General features: G+C 37.2%; 2 protein-coding genes across 2 annotated transcripts in view; both read left to right on the top strand.

The window, feature by feature from the left end:
* Positions 1 to 201: 201 nt before the first annotated feature.
* On the top strand, positions 202 to 7,960 carry LOC117995665 (sodium- and chloride-dependent neutral and basic amino acid transporter B(0+)-like). Its single transcript, XM_069508805.1, has 9 exons — positions 202 to 355; positions 1,110 to 1,252; positions 2,102 to 2,145; positions 2,658 to 2,750; positions 3,738 to 3,998; positions 4,421 to 4,628; positions 5,567 to 5,783; positions 6,482 to 6,747; positions 7,527 to 7,960. Exons 1-9 carry the CDS (start codon positions 202 to 204, stop codon positions 7,938 to 7,940), a joined length of 1,800 nt encoding a protein of 599 aa, XP_069364906.1. The 3' UTR covers positions 7,941 to 7,960.
* Positions 7,961 to 11,771: 3,811 nt separating this feature from the next.
* The window catches only part of LOC117995298 (tyrosine-protein phosphatase non-receptor type 11-like), a 60,778-nt gene continuing 52,920 nt past the window's right edge, over positions 11,772 to 19,629 (top strand). Inside the window, exon 1 of the mRNA XM_034983288.2 lies at positions 11,772 to 11,966. Within this exon, the coding sequence (XP_034839179.1) occupies positions 11,812 to 11,966 (155 nt within the window). The 5' untranslated portion in view covers positions 11,772 to 11,811. The remainder of the gene's footprint in view (positions 11,967 to 19,629) is intronic.

Below are 19,629 nucleotides of genomic sequence, written 5' to 3'. Positions count from 1 at the left end.
TCCAAAATGGCTTCCCAGAAAAGATCGTATGACATCGAATGAGTCAAATATAGATCTTATTAAACTACCTTCTAATAATAAATTAATAATCTTGATATTTTTTTTAATTTAAACAATTCCTAAAAATACACTAACAATTATAATTGGAGGGGAAAACTGATGCTGGAAGGGCATTCCAAATCCTAGCGGTTCAAATTAGAAATGTGGAGGCAAATCGCGTCGTACGTATCCGTGGAATTTCAACAGCTAGGTACGGATGCAGACATTGGCGATGCCTTGCGGCACGATAGTAGAAAGGTGAAGGAGGAACCAGTCGAAAAGTTCTTGGGCACACTCTCCGAAATATCCTGCAGAAGTCACTTACTACTTAGAGTACTCACTAAGTACTCGTTTTCGGTCACCGATATTGTAAAAGAACAAATTCTAATGACGAACGGTTTACACCCATTACAACATCAATGGTTTACACAGACATATACGGTCAACGCATTTGGGCACCGACCTACTTAATGTCCATTCAGATATCGAAATATTTACGACCTCCCTGGCGCAGTGGTGAGCGCTGTGGTCTTAATAGTGGGAGGTCCCGGGTTCGATTCCTGGCAGGGGTTTGGAATTTTATAATTTCTAAATTTCTGGTCTGGTCTGGTGGGAGGCTTCGGCCGTAGCTAGTTACCACCCTACCGGCAAAGCCGTGCCGCCAAGCGATTTAGCGTTCCGGTACGATGCCGTGTAGAAACCAAAGGGGTATGGGTTTAATAAAAACTGCCATACCCCTTCCAGGTTAGCCCGCTATCATCTTAGACTGCATCATCACTTACCACCAGGTGAGATTGCAGTCAAGGGCTAACTTGTATCTGAATAAAAAAAAGTATTCAGCCCCTGTAATATAAATGAGTCGTAATACATTTAAATAAAAACTAGATAACGATTTTTATCTCCAACCCTTGCATACTAAATGCTGAAGAATGCCTGAAAAACTTCCCATGTGTTTGTAAAGGCGAAAATTTATAATTCGTCGTGTAGGTACCTGCACCAGAATTGTTTTGTAAGATTTTTGTTCTGAAAACTTTTGCTACATTTGATGTTATTTATTTTCTTTCTTTCAGGCGTTGGATTTATGAGACTGCTGATATCATTCATCTGCTCTGTGTACACGGTGGTCTACGTAGCGATCACAATCACATACATATTTCATACACTGAACAATCCTATTACTATGTTAGAATGCTCAACACTTTTAGAGACATCGGTAAGTTGCCAAAATCCAGATACTAATATTATAAATGCGAAAGTGTGTCTGTTTATCTTGTTTATCTGTCTGTGTGTCTGCTAGCTTTTCACGGCCCAACAGTTCAACCGATTTTGATGAAATTTGGTACAGAGTTAGCTTACATCCCGAGGAAAGACATAGGCTACTTTTTATCCCAGAAAATAAAGAGTTCCCACGGTATTTTTAAAAAACCTAATCCACGCGGACGAAGTCGTGGGCATCAGCTAGTGTAATAAATATAGTGTGTCACTTGGTCAATGAACGACAAAGCATAGAAATATAATATCCCGTGGTGGGCCGTCTGTATTTAATTAATATTCTACCGTACGTTTTAAATTCGACTGAAGCTACGTAACTGGCACTTTGAATCAGCCAACCACCTGTTGCCCACACTTAGGTACTGTTGCTTAACACACGGTACGAACTAATTAGGACTATGAGCCTGTTGGAATTTAAAAGTTAAGAATTTACAGCCCCTTTTTTCGAATGGCAATCTTGAATGTTATTTTCGTACACTGCAGTACAAATTTTTATATTCCACAAGCTTATGCTCGCGACTTCATCCGTGTGGAGTACACAAATTTCAAACCCTTATTTCACCCTCTTAGGGGTTGAATTTTCTAAAATCCTTTATTAGCGGATGCTTGTGCCATAAGCTATCTGCATGCCAAATTTCTGCCCGATCCATCCAGTAGTTTGAGCTGTGCGTTGATAGACCAGTCAGTCTGTCAGTCACCTTTTCGTTTTGTATATTTAGATTAAAATATTTTGTTAAAATTCAACTCTTACGAACATTTAAATTGAGGCAAAGTACTTATCCTATTGCAGGAAGGTGATATAGAAGTTGTATATAACTCAACAAGCTGTTTAAAGTAAGTTCAATACCTGTTAAGGTGCATACACATTACTGTGTCGTCTGCCGTGACGAACAGAAAGCGATAGGGGTCATACATTTTATGTGAAAGTAGGTATGCGCACTCGTCTGCTTTGGCGCAAGGGTATGATCATGCTTCAGCCGTGCTCGAGACTCTATTATACTGCAATCTGTCTGTAGCTTTACACAAGTTTAATAGCTGTTTACAAAACTTTAGAAAAAAGTTTACTGCTCCTCGAAGAATGAAGGTAAGCAGGTACCTACCTCGAATGGTACCCTAGAATTGACAATGACTAAGTAGGTATATCCTCTACTTTCTTGACGAGCTTGTATGTGAGCTATCAAGTATTATTATTAATTGATAGAGGAATTTCTTTACTACTGAAAACTTTGTGGCATTCGCATTTTGGGGCTCTTTCCTCTCCTTCTACTGTGGGTCGTCTCTCCGCACAAAGTCATCCAATACAAGATGTTTAGTGAGTACATTAAGTAATGAAATATTCCTTTCAGAGAAACCTTTTTGGCTCCCATCGGCGAACAGCCAGAATATTATATAGCGCTGGCGTTTATTGTCATTGCACTTTGGATACTGTTTCCTTTTATGTGAGTATAATTATTATTTATCGTCCTTTGTTACATCACACTTTTTCGTATACAATACAGTACGCACCTAACTATGGTCACTGGTTATTTAAATTTGGGACCTCATTGTTTATTTATTCATCTTTATAATCAACTAGGTGATAGCTGATGCTTACTCGCGATTTCATCAACGTGGATTTTTTAAACTCCTTGTAAACTCTTTAATTTTCCAGGATAAAAGTAGCTTATGTTACTTAACAGGTCGTTAACTATATTCATGCAAAAAATTACGTTGATCCGTTGCTCCTTTGTGGCGTGATTGGACGTGGACAAAGCGACAAACCAACAAACACACTTTTGCATTTATAATATGGGTAGTGGTAATATAGATAGGTACCAAATTATCCGTATTTTTTAGTATTACATGCAAATAACAAAAGTATTATTAAGTAGCTGCTTTTATGCAATAGTTGACATTATTACTTAGGATGATATTTTGCTTTCTATTTTATTAGTATAATCGAGACTAATCACCAGCCAACTACTAAGTCCGGGTCTCCTCTCAGAATAAGAAGGGTTTAGTTAGGCCATAGTCCGCCACGCTGTCCAAGTGCAAATTGGCAAACGTCACACTCCTTTGAGAACATTATGGAGGACTTATTTAATTGCTTAAAAAGATTGCTTGCGAAACATAACTCTGAAAAATAATTATTGGTGCGTAACCGGGATGGAAGTCCCGACGTTCCGAATTTAGGAAGTCGACGTCTTAATCATTAGGTTATCTCTAAAGAATCTAAATTATAGTAGGTTATCTAATTACGGTAGTCATTCATTTCAAATAAACTAGTCTCCCAAGCAGTACCTAAGGCTACGAGTTTCAAGGAGGGTTGAAAGGAGCGTTGAAAACCTCTCAGTATCCGATTTCTTCCCCAGGTGTTCTAGTATCATTTTCAGATTTCACTGCAACAAAAAATGTATTTATTAATTCCATCTGCAAATCTTTTCCAGCCTGTACAATCCAGTGAAACTTATGAAAAGGATTTTTTATGCATTTGGTTTTCTGGTTCTCCTGCTAGGAGTGGTAATATTATCAGTGGTGGGGAAAAGAGAAGATGTACCATCACTGGTCAATAGCAATGACTGGGTTAATTTCTTGCGACCGAATATTTGGCACAGTGCAGTGGTGCAGGTTCTGCTGTCTAACCAGATAGCTGGGGGCTACCTCATTTCGGCTGGCGATTCGATATACTCTAACACTAATATTCAGTGGTCAGTACAATGATTTTATTTTATGGGACAATATCATGACCATTCGAAACTATTTAAGAAAATTATTGGAAATCCATTATTAATGGGAGACAGGCAGAGTAGAGATCTGCCTGAAAATAAGACCTTTATGGTAGGTAGGTCTGTATTATTCAAAATCAAAGAAAAGGTTTCATTTTTTTGCTATAATAATGAAAATATTACAATAAAAATTAAAGCTAGCCTTATCTAATTACTATACGAATCATGCCCGTGTGGAATAGTGCCAAGAATACAGCCAGGCTGATCCGTTGCGCAAAAAATGGGCCAGCCCTTCTGTCACCAGATGAGGCTATTAAAAGAAAAGGTATGGATTTGTTATCAGGGGGCACGGCAGTGCCCCCGCCTAGACGAGCCAAACTAAAGGACGGGGTTTATATTTCTAGGGCTACTTTGACATTTGTCGGCGCAAATGTTTTGGCTGGTTGGTTTGGAATCCTATTCTGGTTTGCGGTGGCAGGCTCTGGGGATAAGGAGATAAATAACCTGGCCGTGATAGTCCAGATCTATAAGGTATCAGCCGAAAGGAATTTAGACACCGTATGGTCGATCCTCATGTTCACTATGTTGTCGACCTCAGGAATTATTACTATGGTAAGTATATTTGATAATACAGAGCAGTAACCTTACTGTTAACAATACAGGGTGCAATTAGAATCTAAATATATAAAAAGAAAAGGTGACTGACTGACTGACTGACTGACTGACTGACTGATCTATCATCGCACAGCTCAAACTACTGGACGGATTGTGCTAAAATTTGGCATGTAGATAGCTATTATGACGTAGGCATCCGCTAAGAAAGGATTTTTGAAAATTCAACCCTTAAGGGGGTGAAATAGGGGTTTGACATTTGTGTAGTCCACGCGGATGAAGTCGCGAGCATAAGCTAGTGCTAGATAAAACGAAGATAGGTGATAGTAAGTATTGATTATTACTCATAAAACACCACAAAAGAAACGCGAAAAAACACATTTTTAGAAGTACGCAGTGTCTTGCAAATAAAACTCCTGACTGACGCTACAGGTCAACGAATTTTGCGTAGATAGGTGCAGCGGGGTCGATGCTGTGGCGTAGGTGGGGCATTGACTCTGAGTTTTGCGCGCTATACGGGTTAAAAAAATCTAAATCACTAAAATTACAAGTATAAGGCAAATGTTTTTTGATATTGAATTGTGTTTTGGTAGTATAATAATAGCGCTAAGTTTTAGCTAGCGCTCTAATGAGTGTATATGGGTAGAATAATGGGTGTAGTATAGGACATGGGTATAGTTTTAGACAGTATCAATCGATTGAGACTACTTACAATGACAAAAATCAATGATCTTTAAGTATTACAACGACTGTGTAGTGAATTTTCTCAACATTTGACGTACGCAAATATTTTGCTTGATCATTTTGTAAAAAATAGTGTCATGATCATGATTATCATCATGATCAGTCCATCGCCGGCATGTTGTGAGCTCCCATGGGTCTCCTCTCAGAATGAGAAGGAAAAATTAGTGTGACAGTTCAAAATTGCTTTCTTTCAGCTAACTTTGCTCTACCCGTTGTACGATCGTTTTCGTCGCGTTGGAGGGCACAAGTGGCGACATATCTCTGTCGGCAGTTCCGCGGTAGGTGCAGCGGGGGCTCTCGTTGTATGCATCTTTGGACAATCAGCTCTGGCACTGATAGAAGATGTCGTAATCCCTTGTCTCATTAGCTTCACTACCGTGCTTGAAATATGTGCCTTCGTTTTTATTTATGGTAAGTTAAGGGACAATTTCTACTATGCTTCAGCTAGACCTCAGTATTAACCTATGTTTTCTTAGTATAGATAGTCTAGGACTTAGTAAAAGGTGGCCATGTCATTAAGTAAAATATAGCCACCTTTTGTATCTTATACTACTCTACTTTGTATGTATTTCTGATCTTTTTTTTTTTTTCTAAATTTATCGTGGTTGTACAAATTAAGAGTATTATTCATCTATCTACTTATATCTACAAGCCTAATACAGATTAGGTACCACTTTTATAACTGGGTCAAATTTCAGAGGCAGTAAGGCTGCCTACATACTGAACTCAATTGAAGTTACGTACGTTGTGAATTTGTCACGTACATGCTAGAACGCGAGTCGTCTAATTCAAGCTGTAGCAATTGAACACACTAATAGGCAGCTAATTAGATACCTACTGCAAATTGTGTAGCAGTTCAACATTTTTTAAATACATACTTTTTACTCACGTTTAGTTGACGTTAGCCCAACTAGTTTCGAACCCATTCGGGGTCCTTTTCCAAGGAGTCTGAGAGTGCGAACTAAATCCTTGAAAAAATACACTGGATGGGTTTGAAACTAGTCGGGCTAACGTCGACTAAACACTTGAGTATAGTCGGATGTAAGATATGTATAATATGGAAATCACTCACGATAGTTTCAATGCTAAAATACATACTTTTTCTTCAGGATGGAAACTGTTAGTGGAAGATATCGAGTTCCTACTAGGAAGGAAACTTCCCAAGTACTGGGTGTGTGGCTGGTGTGCAGTCCCTGGCATTATAACGTCATTTACCCTCTGGTGGATCATTACCTGCTTTATGAACAAGCCGGACTGGCTCGAAGCGCCGTGGGAGGCGGCGGGTCTCGTCACCAGCATCAGCGCAGTTTTAGTCCTGTTTTTAGTTTCTGCTGCTATATCAGTGGCAAAACAAGTGCAGTTTGATCTTTTGGGGGTAAGATATGTAACAGATGTACCTACTAATACGTGAAATGAAATAATAGTTTGTTATGATGTAATAGGATGAAATCTACCCCTCTGCACTGGGCCAGCGTGTCAGACGATGGCCTAAACCTTCCTCATTCTGAGAGGATGCCCGTTCTCAGTAGTGAGCCAGCAATGGGTTGATCATGATGATGATGATGATGATGTTACAACATATTCTGGCGAATTACAAATACAACAATTCAGTAGTTTGCCCCTTAAAATGAGTATTTTTATAATTATTTTATTTTTTATAGCCCTTTGCTTCAAATGACAATTTAATCGGATGTAATGGAAAGCAATGACATGATCAAATATGAAATGGTGAATTCATATAAACCTCACTCTTGTTTTAAACTACGAGTAGGTGTATACTATAGACACAGATTTTGTTTAAGTTTTACAGAAAAAAAATTAATATAAGGTAGCACGAATTACAAAAAAACAGAAGTTTGACCCTCAATGCGTACGTCTGTCGTCTGCGCATTACATCTTGCCTACTTATCATTAATAAAAATGTATTTGTATAAAAATAAACAATATTACTAACATAACTTTAAAAACAAGTGATTTCGGCAATGCGAATATTTTATGATGGCGAATTGTTGTACTTACTCTTTTCCGCAAAGTCCTAAGTCAAGGGACCTCGTTTAGCAATCGTTATTTGCCTCGATCTCCATTTCCTTGTTTTATGTCGAGTACGTACTAAGTAGGTATTTAAGGAAGTACCATGTGCGACCTTTATTGCAGAAGCTGAAGTCATCGTTCAGGCCTTCGCGACACTGGGGGCCTCGGGATCCGATCACTCACCACTACTGGCTGGCAAGGCGCGAGGAAGGTGATAGGAACTTACCTCGGATGCGGTTTCGTCGACAACAGTTAGGACAGCTCTCTGGCATCACGAACTCCTGTATAAGAGCACAGAAACGAATCCAAGAAAAACCTTTAAAGAAAATTCGTTCAAGTTCTGATGATTTGTTGGTGGTTTCAAGAAAAAAATTTGTTGCGGAGCTCAATCAAAACGATCTAAAGAATAGGAATCGTTCCAAGTCTTTGGACTGCGATGCAATACTTGCTGTACAACTTCAAAATAAATATAACATTATAGTAGATAAATTTACTTCCGGAGATTCTGTAACCACAGATCAAGAAAAGAATACCTAACAATATTGTTAAGGATGACCTCTAGGTGATTGGTAGTGTATACATATATAAATGGAATTGATGTATGATTTGTGTTTGTTATGCCTAGTCACGTTTTGAAACAAGATGTACCTACCTATATAGCTATTGGGTAGATACTTAGCTCTAATTTGATACAGGGATTACCCTTATTTATATCTTATATATAGTTAAATTGAATTTAAATAAAACAATGGATATAAAAGGGTTTGGACTTTAATTGAATTGTGTAGTAGATATACCTATCTATTTTATACCTAACAAAGTAAGAAACCAGGATATATAGTTTGTATTCTATTTGAACTCTGTTGTAAGTACCGATCTCTAATCTAAACCTGCTAGATAAAAAAATAGATAAAGATAGCACTTTTAGACCGTGTTTAGACCTGCTAATTTAATTTAGTTTAGAAATGTAACAACACAATTAGCCGCAATGATCTGGTCTCATTTTAACTAATAACACTGTTGCTCCATAGTCGTTCGTACATCTATAGTGTGTGACATGTCCAGATGGCACGATTGCCATACCTCGATACCCCGATACGCCGATGAGAATACCCCAATAGGTATGAGGTCCGAGCTAACCCGGTGCGGGATAACGCGGGCGGGTCCCCACCCCGATTGCCATCTCGACCTGTCACGTAATATACATCACCAATTCAAGAGAGGAAACCCGTGTTCTGATGCTATGATGATGATGCTGATGATGATGACGATGATGATGATGATAATGTTAGGAATTGTATGATGACGTCCGTATAAGTCGCGAACGCGCATCCAAGGTGACTTTGTCGTGCAGTTACACTCGCGGGTCAAAGCCTTCGCGCTTCTTCCCTATTTCAGCGGCAACTCCCAAACCGACCAGGAAATGAATCAGAGTGCAGGCCACTCGGCCTCTCCGCAGTTCACCGGGTCTACGTGACATCGGTCTTGTTTGTTGACCTTCCTTGAGAAAGATGACTCGTGACGCTAAATAAGGCCTCCCTATATCCTTTGTTACACGAGATTTGCCTATTACGTATTCCCCGTGCATAGTCAGTGCGTCGGTTAGAGGATGTGGTGAAAATATAATTGCTCATTATGCTATTTAAGTCTGGCACGTTGGACGAATTTGGCTGTCAATACACAATAAATAATAAATATACCTGTGTATATTTTGATTAGCTGTGATAGCCTAGTGGTCAGGAAGCCCAGCCCGCCTCCTGATCGGAGGTCGGGGGTTTCATCCCCAGAACGCACCTCTAACTCTTGCGAGAGGAGCTTGGTTATGTGCGTTGTTAAGCAATTCAAATATATCACTTGATTTAAAGGTGAATGGAAACATCGTGGACAACATGGACAACATTATGGGTTGATGATGATGATCATTCAGAACTAAAAAAGACTTGAAATTGGCCAATTTATCTCAATAAGTTTGGACAAAATATCATCATCAGGAACTGCTATAAATTAATTAGGTGATTGTAAGAAGAGTTGGTACTATGTTCCTCAATTGACGTTACCTTGAAGTCACCAACCATGAAGCAGGAAGACTTTTTATCATACCTATTTGAAATGGACGTCACTTAGATTGTTATATTTTCTTACTGGAAAATGTAACAATGCAGCTTTGTGACACGTAAAGTAGGTATGATATAGGTACCTGGTACCTACGCATAGAGTTATGATACTGCTGGTACGTGTCAAAGATTTTAACCTTTGAAACCCCAATGTCTCAATTGGTCACGAGGTAGGCTGAAATACGAAAGGGTGTAGGTTCAAAATTCATAGTAGGTTCTTCCGTTGCAAAGTTATCGTTTGCAGTTGCTTATATTAATATAATTTATATTGTAAGAGGAGAGAGCGGAGAAAGCAATGCTAACTAAGCTAACTTCACATTTCAGCAATGGGCCAGCAATGTATTCAGATGATGATGAAAATTTGAAAGAATTTTTATAGAAAAAAAAAAAGCGACAAATCAATTCAGAAAAATACGACGTAACCTATTAACATATTATTCCGATGAAGCGATTATCAAGTGATTAATATGACTAAAATGGATACAATCTACATATTTCTAATGATGACTAAACTTATAATGGACAGTAATAATTTTAGAATTTGAATGATTTTTATAAAACCTTCTAACCCAATGACTTTGATTCACGTTTTTTCGTCTGATAATGTACCTACAAAGTTCAATCATACTTGAGCTGATATAGAAGTTATATTACGTACCTATATTGCCATAGGTATCAAATACAATTTATCTAAAAGCTCCTATTAAATAATTCGCAACTAGTTTATGACGCACGGGGAATCTTACAGGTAAATATAACTATTTTATGGTTCCAGGTATAGACATTGTATTTTATTTTATTACATTTAGGAACCTATCAGTAAATTGTTGTGGGCTACTATTGGACGATATTATAAAATGCGAAAGTGAGTTTGTTAGTTTGTTTCCAAATACGCCGCAACGAAGCAACGGGTCGACCTGATTATCGATATAGTTAAAGACCTAAAGAGTGGCATATAACTTATTCATCCCGGAATATTAAAGAGTGCCCACGGGATTATCAAAAACTCAAGTCATTATCATCTAGTTTTTAATGAGTTTTTAATTTAACATGATTTTATATTATGTACTTAATTTTATCTAACTTATACAATAAATATTTATCTGTACCCTGCCTCGTTACAGCGGTTTAGATGATATTTATTTTTGATTTATAATTTTTTAATCACCCATACAATAACCGAGACAAATAAATCATTCTAATTTAATAAATTTATATTAAAAAAGCGTGGGTCCGGTTCCGTAATCTTCAATTCCATATAGTTATGTTATTTAGCGAGAATAATAACAGGCGACTCTATATAAAGTAGGTAGGTACGATAAATTTTGGCTATGCACGGCAAGTTGCTTAAATTGGAACGTCGTTATCTTTAAAGTTGTGAAACGAGATTAGCACCTTCCTGTTAAGTTCCCTTTAAGTCGTGGGTGCAGTAGGTAGGTAATACTTAATCATATAAGTACTTAAGGCTGAAATAAACAGAACGCGCGACGATACCTTGCGTCATCGCACTTATCCAAAGTAGCCACGGATCCTAGAAGGTTAACTAAAATAGCTAAATGGATTATTTGTTAAGTATGAATGATATTTAGATAGCTGATGTTAAGTATCTAGTAATAATTTAGAATGTATAAGATAGCTGAGACTTTAGAGTATACTCGCATTAGGTTAGGAATCCCTGTAAGGACAGTGTGCATATTGATAAGAAACAAAATAAAAAAAAAGTAAATAAAAACAATAAGACGTAAGCGGTGGTTTAGATGATATTTTCGATCTGTAATTTTTATGTTCTAGAATAAGTTTGGTATTTTTGTTTATTGTAATAAATGACACTTTAAAAAAAAAAGACGTAAGTATACTCGCGTTCCGACTTACCAAAACCCACGAATATTCAGAGAAAAAGAATTAAAATGTTTTCAGTTGGTAGTTGGTACTGACCCACACTGCCATTACTAGAAATGAAGGAAAACGCATCTTCTGAAACACGCTTAACTTACGTTTCACTTGGACACCGGATCATCAGCAGGAGATGTAGATTCCGCGTTGTGAAAATCCCACTTTGCTACACGTACACGCATACGCGTGTAGTGTGACATTTCGCCGTGCTGGTTTCCGGAGCCGTGTGTTTCAGGCTTTACTCGCAGCTTATGGTCAATGGCGTGTGGCGCGAATGATGACTAGTGATCGGACGAGTGCGCATTCAAGTTCGAAACAGCGCGCGAAGCAGATCGCTTTGCGGTTACGGTCGTGTGCGAACAGAGAATCTTAAGACACATATCGTTAGTGAATTTGAAGTGATGTCAAAGGATAGTTTTAGACTGAGTCGGCTGGGGGTCTTGGCGCCCGCTGCGCTTTCTGTATGCATGGACGCTTCGGTGTTGGCAGTGCCAGCCGCCGGCGCTATCGTCTCCACAGTCCTTAAGGAACTCAGCAAAGCATTTATGCTGAAGAAGTGAGTGATTCTTCTTCATAACACTCTTGGTCCTACGTGTGTGATAGAGACACAATGTAGCGAACATAGTGCGCATGATTCTTTTCATTACACTTGTTTCTCCCATCTTTTGCTGATTGGCTGATATCACCGGTGAATGAACTATCTACTTATATCATTCTCGATAATATTTTGGTCGGTATTTTTGCATAATGTGTGGTCTGTAAATACACTAATATGTAAGTACAATAATATGCGTATTATCATATTGTCAAAAGGCACCAGGTACCTACCTACATTCCGTACTTCACTTCCGTAATTAACGGACAGAGCTTCTCAAAACAGGTGCGCTACCTGTTTTGGGAAGGCTCAACCTTTAAATTCGATTGTTGTTATTTGCGTGCGAGTTCCAGTTTTTGTGTACTTAAATAAATTAATATAATTAAAAATTACTTCATTTCAATCAAACTCTAAAGTAACTGTAGATACATACATCATAATATTATATTTATGTTTAAAATATGAAGTAAAGATTAAATTAATAAAGTTTAACATTATTATGTTGCTGCGATATTTTAATTCGTGCAAAGGAAAATAACGACCTAAAGCTTTTCCTGCGCTTGCGCATGAACAAGCGCGTTAATGGCGCGCAGATTTGTTTGTAAACAAAGTGCGTAAGACATTATAAGAACATTATGTTAATGGACTTTTAAATACGTAAAGCAACTTACCTACCTACGCAATATTTTTTGAAACAATGCTTTAGTAAACATTTAGTAAGATTATTGACTCATTTTAGGAAATCTTGCTAGTTATATAAAAAATTTTTATTTGACGAAAATATAGCTCTTGACTGCGATCTTACCTGTTGCGAACTGCGAAGTAATAATGCAGTCTAATATGGAAGCGGGTTAACCTGATGTTTTTTATGAAACACTTTTCCCCACTTGGTTTCTACGCGGCATTGTACGGAAATTATGACTTCCGACAGCGTTAAATAGGAAAGTTTAGGTAATTGGCGGTCATGGGTAATTTTTCAGTATTTTCTTGTTAGTTAAAACCTGTTTACTGACCGTTATAATACCTAGTCATTAATGAGTAAGAGGAGACTACCAGTATAGTACAGTTTGTTAAGTTGATGAAAATCTGTCATTAACATTTATATCATACAATACAATGGACTAAGAGCCAGCGCGTGCCAGACCTTCGTTATTTTATAAGCTGAAAGTTCCTCTGCGTATTGACCTCAACACGGGGAGGAAAGTTTGTTTGGATGTTTGTTTGAATCATGGTGATAACAGGTAATAAAGGTGTAAAAAGTCTTACGTCAATGTATAAAACCTCATTTTTTCTTCAGAATAGTATTAGAAGTCACGTCATGCATTACCAGACACTAGTATCATGGTGCTGAACACCCTGTCAAACCCCGTTAAAGTTTAAAAGTTTGGTAGTTAATTAAAATTATAATGAAGGCACTTTACTACTTTCCCTAATCTATACTAATATTATAAAGATATAATATTTATACGATTGGCAGTAGCGGGTTATCTCTCTCCGTAGCGGCACATCTTTGCTGGTAGGATGTTAATTATCAACGGCCGAAGCCTTGCACTCGACCGGTTCAAAGATAAAATAAAAAATAAAAATTTATTAATTTAAAAAATTATATAAATTTCCAAATTGTCTCTACCAGGAATCAAAGTCAAAGTCAAAGTCAAATGATTTATTCAAAATAGGTAATAAATTATTCTTATTGATGGTCTGGTATGGTGTTAGATTTGTAAGATATAGTGGTGATAATTATAACGCAAACTTAAAACTAAAGCTACGAGGGTTCATACGAGCAGAATCATATCCAAGACCCCCTTTTATAAGACCACAGCTCCAGGGCGGTCGTCTAAAGGAAGCTATGCAATTGCAGAAGCTTTATTAAAATACTAGCTGATGCCCGCGACTTCGTCCGCGTGGAATTAGGTTTTTACGTGGGAATTTTCCGGGGTACAAAGTAGCCTATTTCACTCTCCAAGTATTTATCTATACCCATGCAAAAAATCACGTTACGGATTAACGTGCACCGTTGCGACGTGATCGAAGGACAAACCAACAAACTAACAAACAAACACACTTTCGCATTTATAATAAGGGTACTGATATGTAAAGTGTGCAATGTATATTGCATATGTATGTATATGTGGTGTAAATAAACGAACATGCTATACCTAATGACTGGCTTGTTTAGTGAATTACACAAAGCAATCACGTAGACATCTCCTTATAAATTACTTAATTAATGAATTTTTCATGATAACATGTGTTAATGTTATTTGATTACCCAATTAATCAAATAACATTAACAAAGCCTCAATAGCTCAACCGGTAAAGGAGTGGACTGAAAACCGAAAGTTCAAATCCCGCCCGTTGCACTATTGTCGTACCTACTCCTAGCACAAGCCTGACGCTTAGTTGAAGAGGAAAGGGGAATATAAGTCATTTAACATGGCTAATATTCTTTGAAAAAAAAAGACAACCAATCAGATTAACCAATCAATCTTGATAGTTAAATACAGGTTAAGGTACTCCCTCGTGCTCCTCGTTGTTCTCTCTTTCCTCATCATCTTCCTTGTTCCATTGCAGCATCATGTTTCAATCACACTAATATTATAAAGGCGAAAGTTTGTATGCGTGTGTGTGTATCAAACATACACATTACTTCTTCACGCAAAAACTACTGGACGGATTTGGCTGAAATTTGGAATGAAGATAGATTATACCCTGAATTAACACATAGGGTACTTTTTATCCCGGAAAATCAAAGAGTTCCCGCGGGATTTTGTTCCCGTAAATCCACGCGGACGAAGTCTCGGGCATCAGCTAGTAAATAGATGTCTACTGACCCATTTATTAAAATTGCAATTGGAATATTTCATAATATCTATAATACGTACAGAATGACTCCTCACGCGCCATTTTAACTCTATGGGTCAACTGCAAGTCATGTCAAAAGTACGGACCTTTAAAAGAAGGACTAAAATCGTACTTTTGACGTGGAGTTTGACACAAAAGTTAAAACGGCGCGTGAGGAGTTAAATTTTACGCGTTATACAGTTTAGTTTTTGCTGTGTACTCATTTAATTTTTATTTTGAAATGAAGTATATCTAAATATCTTTTTTGGATAGAAGCAGGTGTCCATAAAATCAGACAAAGTTGCATGGTGCAACGCGCAGTATGCGATCACCGTCCGTCCTCCCACTACTAAAGAATCAGGAAAAGCAAACATTACCTACAGACGCAGCGACACACAGATCTTCCAGAACACACTTATCATACGTTTCACTCTGACACCGAAGCATCATCAGGAAATAGCTAGACAGGTAGACTCACAATACAATGCGAAATTACAAAGTCAATCTTCAAAGCTGCAAAGTTTTCGAAAACTAATCTACTCAGCATTGCTGTACCATGTTTTGTTGTTGCAATTACTTCAGACCAATTTACAACACAAATCTCTATGCATGATTCAAGAAAAACAAAATTTTTGCAACAATTAACCATTCAACGGTACGTGTTTAAAATTTTAAGCATTAAATCTTCAGTTTTTTAAATACCTTTAGTGACTGCTGTATTGTAAGGTAAGTGTCAACGTGGGATTTGAATATTTTAATACATTTTAATATTTTTAGTCCATACTATACATACTTGATATTATAAATGCGAAAGTTTATGTAACCTTTTGACGGCACAACCATTGAACCAATTTGTGAAAAATTTGGCACAAAGATAGGTTGCACAATGAATGATATTATATTATACTTTTTATCCTAGAGTTCCCGCGGGATCAATACAAAAATTAATTCATGTGGATGAAGTCGTGGCCTTTCTATGTAAATAAAATGCCGCATGTATGAATTCACCATAAATTACTTGAGATCGGTTCGATCTATTTTTTGTTGTGTTCGTAATTGTCAGGACAACGTTTCCAATGAAAGGAAATCCACAGAATACGTCGACAATTTCGATGGTATTTCTTTGAAATTCATTATTAGGCAAACGCTACCACAATCACCAATATTGAGATTATCATTTTAATTATTGTTTGAGATTATTTTATTATTATTATTAGCGGTCAGTAAGAATAACAACTTAACTCACTTTTTATTTTCTTCTTAAGGTCGCTAGTTTGTAATAATACTAGAAAAATGTTTAAAATAAATCAAACGTGCAGTTATAAATAATTGATCTATCAGAAGAGTATATACTATATTACATACCTATACAATAAATTGTTTTATTAGCAGATTGTATGTACAACTTAAACACAGAATTAACAAATTACCACTACACGCAATGCAGTCAAAATGAAATTTTCAACATTGCTTCTTTTTAACAGTACCTACTTATGTTCTTTTGCAAGATAGGTACTTTATTTCTTTCGAATAACTAACTATTGCAAAGGTTTTGCTCTAGGAGCCACCTTAATTAAGCGAGTGTAACCAATTAATGTGACGAAACGGTGTGACAAAACGACGACGACTACCTGACTTCCTAATGCGGTGTCAGTGGGCAAGATGTGTTCCATGACGAAACTCGGCCGGAGGTCGCTGCGGAGGCGCCACCAAGGCCACTCGGTCTCTTTTCGGTCGGTTTTTTTTTTTTTTTTAATAGATATAGCGAGCAAACGAGCAGGCGGGTCACCTGATGTTAAGTGATTACCTCTTCTCTCTCTTGCGTCCATCACTCGAAGTTCTCTCTGGCGCAGTGGTGAACGCTGTGATCTTAGAAGTGAGAGGACCCAGATTCGATGATCTATCCCCAGCAAGAACAGCTGTGAAATCGATGCTCTATACAATACATAAAAATACATGTCCTGACTGACTGATAAATTAGCGCACCGCCGCGCCTAACCGGTTCCTTCCATAGGCCCTACTATAGGCACTCATTAAGAAGGGATTTCTGGAAATTTGCCCCTAGGGGATAAAATATTAAGTAAAACTAGCTTATCCTCGCGACTTCGTCCGCGTAGACTTCACAAATTTCAAGCCCCTATTTTACCTCTTTAGAGGTTGAATTTTCAAAAATCCTTTCTTAGCGGATGTCCACGTCATAATAGCTAGTAGTTTGAGCTGTGCGTTGATAGATCAGTCAGTCAGCTTTCCTTTATATATATATATATATATATATATATATATATATATATATAGAAGTCCGTCATATTTTCAAGTTTGGTGTCGTATTCATGAAAATTTGTATATTTGGACTTTCGGTTAAAAATGAAGAATTAGTACCTACCATGTTTCACAATTTTTTGGAAGTCCGTAATTTTTCAAGTTATATTAATGTGGGTATTTGTCTTTTTGGTCAAAAATGAATATAAATATGTTTCATGATATTCGGAAATTTCACCCCCTTACTGATTTTTAAAATTCCACTTGTGCGAAGCCGGAGCGGGATGGCTAGTTTATAATAATCATTAATTACAGACCGACACTATCGCATTTTATGTACACAAAAGGTTCTAAGGTGCTCTTATTAATTTTAAGTAGGCACAATAAATTAATGTTCTTGACACATTTTATATTGATTAGCTCTTACAAGGTTTGAAATAATTAACATTTGAATTTTTAATAGGCCTTTTTTATTTATATCATCTATTGATAACGGTTTAATTCATTGACTTATAAATCAATGGTTTAATTAAACAAATTTTGACTACTTATGTATGTACCTACGTTACGCAATTATATTACCATATTCAAATTCTTAGGTGCATGTTTTGCGCTTCTTTTTCTTGTCAATTCACAATTTTGTTATTTTACCTACATAATTATAGTTGGGCAGCAACTTGAAAATTTTGTGAAAAAACGCTTTTATGTTAAAAATTAAAAAAACGATAATTACTGATATTTCAATGTATTATACTTTTTTGGATACCCAAGTATTAAATCTAAATTCACCATAAAATAAAATAAACACGATTGACTAATTCAATATTACTAAGTGTGTATGTTGGTAAAGGAGTAAATATACGTTGTATACTATAAGTACGAAACTTGGGTCACAATATTTTGTACAGCGATAGCCCTTCCACTCTCGTGCCTGTTTTTAGTTTTGCTTTACGTTTGTGTTATTAATAAGCTGTGATAGCCTAGTGGTTAGGACGTCCGCCTTCTAATCGGAGGTCGGGGGTTCGATCCCGGGCACGCACCTCTAACTTTTCGGAGTTATGTGCATTTTAATTAATTAAATATCATTTGCTTTAACGATGAAGGAAAACATCGTGAGGAAACCTGCATGCCTGAGAGTTGTCCATAATGTTCTCAAAGGTGTGTGAAGTCTACCAATTTGCACATGGCCGGCGTGGTAGACTATGGCCAAAAACCCTTCTCACTCTGAGAGGAGACCCGCGCTCTGTAGTCCGGTGATGGGTTGATCATGATGATGATGATTAAGTATGAATTTTTATAGCCATGTAATATGAATGTAATTGTCTTGTGTGTGTAATATCATTCATAGATTGTAAAAGTTTTCACACGCGCTAATTTCACTATCCTACTATCGTTACAAAATGTCATTGGCTCGAAGTTAACTCACTCGCGGCGAAAGAAATCGTGCATAAAACGCAGTGATCACATCTTTGTTTGCAATTCACTTCTTTCATTAAACGCTGTATAATTAGGAGGTTTTTTGCTCATGAATTATTTATTATTTGGGTAAGCACCTGAAAAAGATTTTTTGAAGACACAAAAACACGTCATGATAATTTTAATTAATTTCAACAGAACTAGCAACCAATATAAATGAGAAAATATATATTTAATGAAAAGAAAAAATATCTATACGTACATCTTCGTCGAAGCGATTCCGTAAATGTTTCGTATCCTGTTGAAAAACAATCGCAGGTCAATCAATTTGGCTCAGACTTGATTCATGAGAGCTTTTATTTAAACATGAAATAAACAGGTTTTTGGACGGTGGATTCCACACGTCCGGGACGTGTGGAAACCCTATAATTGTTCGAATTAACTCATTCAATTTGAATATGGTCCGACGAGACCACGCATTGCTCATATTGATGCCAGCTGATGACCCTGGAGTTGCTTCTGTTTTGTCAATATTGAACATGAGCAGCCTCCAAAAATGCGTAGTGACTCGATTATTTCCGTATAGGCTTTTTGAATACTTTAGTAGCAAAACACATCTAGGTACAACAATGAAGGGCAACGAAATCATTTTCCGCTTGCAGGCGAGATAACTAGTGAAGTTCATCGTCATCATCAACCGACAAAGTCCAATGCTGGACATAGGTCTCTTGTAGGGACTTCCACACGCCACGGTCTTGTGCTGCCTGAATCCAGCGGCTCCCTGCGACTCGTCTGATTTCATCCGTCCACCTAGTGGGGTCTTCCAACACTGCATCCTCCGGTGCGAGGTCGCCATTCCAGCACCTTGGGACCCCAAAGTCTATCGGTTTTACGAACTATGTGCCCTGCCGATTGTCACATCAGCTTCGCAACCCGTTGAAGTTAGTCAAGTTAGTGAAGTTAGTCGGTCGAAAATTCGATTATAAAATAGATTCAAATGTAGATTAGAGCTAGACTGTTAAAACTAGTCAGAGTTTAGATTATTACCTGACTGAATATGCATAACAAAGCGCAAACAATTTTTTTGCGTTTCTCAGATTAACTA

This window comes from Maniola hyperantus, chromosome Z (assembly GCF_902806685.2).
Source record: "Maniola hyperantus chromosome Z, iAphHyp1.2, whole genome shotgun sequence".
Taxonomy (NCBI): domain Eukaryota; kingdom Metazoa; phylum Arthropoda; class Insecta; order Lepidoptera; family Nymphalidae; genus Maniola; species Maniola hyperantus.
Note: the sequence above shows the minus strand (reverse complement) of the source record. Positions and strands in the feature narration are given on the sequence as shown.

What these genes read in the sequence shown, in the direction of transcription:
- LOC117995665 (XM_069508805.1), top strand. Translation starts at nt 202, where the DNA reads ATGTGGAGGCAAATCGCGTCGTACGTATCCGTGGAATTTCAACAGCTA. An exon ending in CAACACTTTTAGAGACATCG is followed by an intron (nt 1,253 to 2,101) that starts GTAAGTTGCCAA and finishes ATCCTATTGCAG; the next exon opens with GAAGGTGATATAGAAGTTGT. An exon ending in TGCCTTCGTTTTTATTTATG is followed by an intron (nt 5,784 to 6,481) that starts GTAAGTTAAGGG and finishes CTTTTTCTTCAG; the next exon opens with GATGGAAACTGTTAGTGGAA.